Here is a 6,000-nt window from a genome sequence, read left to right on the forward strand (position 1 = left end):
CTGAGGTCACGAACTCAGTAAATGTCTGGGAATTTATGAGTTTTAGGAAGTTGGACAGGGTACAAACCTCAATCAAAGATTAAATTGTATGAGCTGATTCCATTTTTCATTCTTTATATGTTCATTCTATTTCTTTTAGGCCTACTACATTAATAAATGATAAATAAAGTATTAAATCTCTCCCCTCCATACATTTATTCCTGACAGGGTAATAAAAGGCTTTGAAACAGCATTTAAACCACCATGTTGGGATATAAAATTTCCAGACAAATTTACAGCTGTATTTATAAAGTCCTTGTATACAGCCCTGGTTGACCTTGTGACACAGCAATGATTGCATTTTCTTATTGTAGGATGGTATATTTGTCTAAATTAGTTGAAATTAATATGTGGTTTTACTTTCAGCAGGCAGATGAGACACTGGATTTTGAGGAGCAGATCTTAGAGGCAGCAAAGTCCATTGCTGCAGCAACAAGCGCTCTTGTTAAATCTGCATCAGCAGCTCAAAGAGAACTGGTGGCACAAGGCAAGGTGAGTCAACACACCTGCTCAGACACTCTGCAACACACTATGCATCACTAATAAAGTAAAACAACGTATATTTTATGTTTTTTTTAATCCAATGCCTGCTTCAGGTGGGATCCAATCTAGCCAATGCAGTGGATGATGGCCAGTGGTCTCAGGGTCTCATATCGGCAGTAAGTTGCTCATCGAATTTCCATCTAACGCACCTAACTTCAACACAAATGTGTGCTGTATAAACGTTTTTAATGTTACCCATATTGAAACAAAATGTAAACCTAACCCAAGACCATGTGTGGATTGGTTGCTTGCTGTAGGCACGTATGGTAGCGGCAGCCACCAGTAATCTGTGTGAGGCCGCTAACGCCTCAGTGCAGGGCCACGCCAGCGAGGAGAAGCTCATCTGTTCAGCCAAACAGGTTGCGGCCTCCACGGCTCAGCTGCTGGTGGCCTGTAAGGTGAAGGCTGACCAGGATTCTGAAGCCATGAGGCGATTACAGGTAACAATGAAACTTTTTTGATTTATCTGGGTACACATGGAATTGTGTGCATGCTAACTTTGCCTGTCTCTTTGAAGGCTGCTGGCAATGCAGTGAAGAGAGCTTCAGACAACCTGGTGAAGGCGGCTCAGAAAGCAGCATTTGACAAGACAGAAGATGATAGTGTGGTGGTAAAGACCAAATTCGTTGGAGGCATAGCTCAGGTGAGACAAAATCCTGAAAAATGTGTTTTTTTTGCGAATCCTGGAACAGAAATCATTCTCATTGTGTGGTTTGCCCTTTTCACTGAATGTTGCACCTCTCTCTGATATGCCAAAATGCCACAGTCATCTTTCTGATATTGTGATGAGCTGCTGTGGATAAACAGCCCATCAGCTTCATTTCAAAGCTGTTTACCAGATTTCCAAGACACCCACGGCTGCAAAACATCACATCTCTTGAAGATTTGAGAACTTGCTTCCTTTTCATCTTTGCAAAAAATTTGACAGTAATTGAAGATTGAGTGTCTCCTTTTCAAAACTCCAGGGTGCTACAGGAAGCTTTACTTTTCATCTTGATTGACTGAGTTCCTGTGTCAGTCAGTGGTGCACCCCAGCTGGGCATCAGCTTGTCGATTTGTCTATCTGACCAGTGGGACTTGTTGTCTGATCATTGTCACACTGAGGGGTCTTGAAATCTGATTGATGAACCAGTGGTGATTGACAGCTAATGCAACAATAATGCTTCACTACCAAAGTTCTCCTCTTATGTATATGTATAGACATTTTTAGGACACTTGCTTCATTTTTCTACACCGTAAGCCATACAGTACTTTGTCACTTAAAGATACTGTTTCCTGTATTCAATGAGCTGTGCTTGGCGTTAACAGACTGTACAGTGCAGCTATTGGTTTTTCATATCAAGCTATCCACAGGAGTGGGATAATGATGAGGAGAAGGCACATTTTCTGTCAGCTGTTCCCATTCTCCTCAGATCATTGCGGCTCAGGAGGAGATGCTAAGGAAGGAGCGAGAGCTGGAGGAAGCACGAAAAAAGCTGGCTCAGATCCGACAGCAGCAGTACAAGTTCCTGCCCAGCGAGCTGAGGGAGGATGAGGGCTGATTGGCCGAGCAGACGGGATGTGCATCGCGCTGATGAGCGCCCTCTTGTCATGGGGAGACGTTGCCGACATACGATTGGCTCCTTTACTCTCATATATCCGAGGAATATACAGCACTTGAAACAGGCCTGTTTGGTGAGAAAAACAAGTGCCTGTTCTCTGTAGTGTAGTTGTGCGTGTGTGTATGTGTGCGTGTGATGTGTGTATGTATTTGTCAGTGAATGGCATTGACATTCAAAGTTCAGTATGAGGAAGGTTGTAACGGTTGTCACTACAAGCAAGTTGAGAGAGTATGTTAAAGTTATATGATAAAGGTATCATTGCTTTGTGAAACATCATGAGCATAACTGACTGTTACCATCATGAATCAAAGATGTTACAAATGCAGAAATCCTCTATAATCATTGAATGTTACATTATTGTGAAGGTTTAAAGCAAATAGAAAAGAATTGATATTATCTGCAATTGGCAGAACAAAACTAAGGATCCATAGCTTGTATTTTAAATGTAAAAACCTGAAAGGGTTAATGATAAGGCAGGAGACGGGGGTGCCTCATTTCACCACTGGCTTGCATGCACCATAATGTCTATACATATCAATGAAGCTACTAACCAATAGAGTAGTATAGAGTGGAAAGGCACTTGTATTTTACTAATAAAAATGTGAACTTGGGGTTTGCTGTTAAACTAGCAAATCTTTAGAAAAGTCAAGGACTCTGATTAAACTGTGTTGTTCCGCTTGATGCCAAACAATGAGGGGTTCTGATTGGAGTAAATGTCAAAATCAAAAAAAATAAACTGGCCAGCACTAGCTCTAAAGATATTTATTCCAGGCTGATCTTTTAAGAAACTCGTTATTCTTAAAGATCGGGCAGGTGTAATCTGTTATTCAGAGAATCTGGACTATATGTGACCAAATATGTCATGCTGCTTGTACATCATGTCACTTCATGTAACCCCACCGGTTCTCCCTTCGCATACACAGCGCTGTGTAAGGAATATTTGTTTACATTATCTGTCATGTTTGTTCTCTCTTGCCTTCATGTTTTAATTCCTTTCCCATTAACACTGACCAGATTTGGTTCGGGTACCCACTGTACTGTACACTCACATACAGTTACTCTCCACCAGTCACTGCTCTGTCATGGTTACGGCATTTTCACTTTAGACTGACTGTCTACAGCAATACATTACACTGAATATCCTAGCAAGATAATAACGAGACTCTGCACTGTTATTGGTTAAAAGATTTGTTGTGTGCAATGATATTTGGCTATGGGCTCTTTATTGAAATGAGCATTCATTATGCACTGAAGTTGCTCATAAACATACGCACTGAAGAAGGCAATTTAAAGCTTCCATTATATTAAATGTAGGACATTCTCCTAACAGTAAATACACTCAAGCTTTGATTGAGGAAACTAATTCAATGATTTTTTTCTTTAGTATATTAATGTGTAATATATGGGAAGCATATTTGAAGCAGTTCATCTCCTCAGTCTGTCCATGCCAGTGTCTGGACTGCATTGTGTACTAGTGCCTTACTTGAGTCTGCCCTGCGAGCAGCTGAAGATCAGGCTGGGTGGGAGCCTGAGCCTTGTCCTCTCTGGATCAGAACATTATGCCAGTCTTATCCCCATTGGGGTTTTAACAAACTGTCACCCAGTCCTTTGCCATACAACACAATGCCTTGGCTGGTGGCCTACTTGCCTACAATGTTATAATGCTGATTTAAAAAAAAAAAAAAAAAGGGCATCTGTGGATACCTTAGGATTTAGAGACCATGTTGGAAGACTAACACTAGACTGCATTCCATGAGCATGTGGCAATTTGTGTTTGAAGTTGAGAAATTGTTGAAATCATTACGCCGGGTCCCTCTTAATAGTTGGACTAATTAACTTCTTTGTTTCATTGTCTAACCACTATAAGAAATTAAGTTTGTATCAGTAAATGTAAGGATTACCCTGAAATATACTGTCTAACTGATTTGTGCGAGTTGTAACGGAAATAGAAAAAGTTACTAGCTCTGTTATGAATAGGTGTTGTGCTTTCTTTAACAGGCTGCATTAGTTTTATGATTTGATGCTGTATGTATTATATTTATCTGGTCACAAAAGTATTTTTTGTATTCACCAAAAATAAAGAGTTTCAAACAACTAGTACCACTATGATTATTCTCTTGTTTTTCATATCAGTGCATGTGGTTGACACAAGGGAAAGTCATCCTGCATTCTTTCCAGCAGAGGTCAGTATTAACCTTTACAGTTCAGACAGAGGGGTCAGTGGATGTTTGGAGAAATATGTTCTAGTGGAGGGATTGACAAAGTTTGCCAGACCAAATATGGACATTGTAGATGTGCTTTTTTTTTTCTTTTTTCTCCTGGCTCACAGACCAGACGTTGAGATATGTAGTGATTCCTATTTAGATGGTTCACATCAATTTTGCACCATCGATTACACAGTTACACAGCTAAGAACGCTGTAGACTCATTTTCTTTGTCTGCTACTGTAGATGAAGTAGACTTGATCTTGAGCTTGGCCTTTCTGCCTCGTGTTTTTTCTCAGGTGCTTGCTATTAAACCTATTTCATTCTGAAGCTGGTCCTCTTTCTGTGTCAGGAGCATATGGGGACAGAGTGTGTAAAGGATGGTTAGAGGTGGCCAGCACAACACGCTGAGTTGTCCTAATGAATACCATATTTGGTTGTTTGAATGTTTTGGTCTCATGCAAGGCCAGGCCACACAGTGGAGAGGGGAAACTGAAGCCATGTGTTTAACTGGGAGTGCCCATCTACTACTCACCCTCTCTCCCCCTTCAGTCCTACAGACCAGGGGGATGTCTGTCTGGATAACTTTGGCATTTGCACAATGATACAAAAACCTCAGTAGATTAATGAAGTAAAGCAGAGATGGGGTTTGGTCGAGTTCCTCCTCTTGTTCTGAACTTCATGATTTCAGACTAATTAGTAAACCACTTACTTATTATTATAAGTATACTTACAAAGGTTCTGCATTTATAGCCCTTTTTTTCAGCCAACTTTCCATTTGGCAGAAGAAGCACCATGGCCAGAATGATTGTTGAAATGAAAAATGAAAAATGTTTTAGGGTTAGGGTTTCTTATACACTGAACTACCACTCTGCTCGCATCTATTCCTCATGCTTTCTCTTTGTTTTTCTATTGGTTAGCATTAAAGAGATTTCCTGTCATATGTCATTTTCCTGACCATGGCCTCCAGATGCACCTTGTCGGCACTATGTTTGACACCTGATTTGTTACAGCATGGAGTCTGTCATGAACCTCAAACCTACAGACTTTTCATGACATACAATCCTTAGCATGAACAGTGTGCATCCCTGACATCCTAACTGTCTTATATTTGCTGTGTTGGAAGGGTTATTTTGCAGTCATTGTGACTTGTGCCATGCCTAATCTCCGCAGCCTGGCAGCCATTAACTTCAGGCTTTGTTCCACGTTCAAGTTCTCAAAAATGAAGCCATGTTAAACCGTAGCTAAACCAAATGACACTGGGTCAACCCACCGCTTTGATCATCTCAACACGTATTTACAGTATGTTAAAAAAAAAGCCGTAGCACAGCAACAAAACAAATGCACTTGGTTGATCTGTGTTTCTTAAATTCATATTCTTCTATACTTTCCAACAGGCAAGTTACTGTATGTTCATAAGTGATACTGTGCAGGAATGGAGTCGTGGCTTGTGCTAATAACAGCCTAAGTGAAATTGAGAGCAGTAAGCTATGCAGCTAGTTAAAGCATGTTAATAATACTCCTTGAAATTTCACTGTTAAGGTGGCTTATGAAGAATTGCTCTTTACAAATATAGTGCTAGACTAAAGGATGTTGAATTCTTTATATATTAA

At 40.4% G+C, this 6,000-nt stretch overlaps 1 protein-coding gene across 1 annotated transcript in view; it reads left to right on the top strand.

The window, feature by feature from the left end:
* Positions 1 to 4,226, top strand: part of tln2b (talin 2b) — a 77,931-nt gene extending 73,705 nt beyond the window's left edge. Inside the window, exons 53-57 of the mRNA XM_070830432.1 lie at positions 406 to 531; positions 636 to 698; positions 840 to 1,022; positions 1,100 to 1,225; positions 1,995 to 4,226. Of these exons, the coding sequence (XP_070686533.1) occupies positions 406 to 531; positions 636 to 698; positions 840 to 1,022; positions 1,100 to 1,225; positions 1,995 to 2,123 (627 nt within the window). The 3' untranslated portion in view covers positions 2,124 to 4,226. The remainder of the gene's footprint in view (positions 1 to 405; positions 532 to 635; positions 699 to 839; positions 1,023 to 1,099; positions 1,226 to 1,994) is intronic.
* The last annotated feature ends 1,774 nt before the right edge of the window (positions 4,227 to 6,000 follow it).

This window comes from Pempheris klunzingeri, chromosome 5, assembly GCF_042242105.1.
Source record: "Pempheris klunzingeri isolate RE-2024b chromosome 5, fPemKlu1.hap1, whole genome shotgun sequence".
NCBI lineage: Eukaryota > Metazoa > Chordata > Actinopteri > Acropomatiformes > Pempheridae > Pempheris > Pempheris klunzingeri.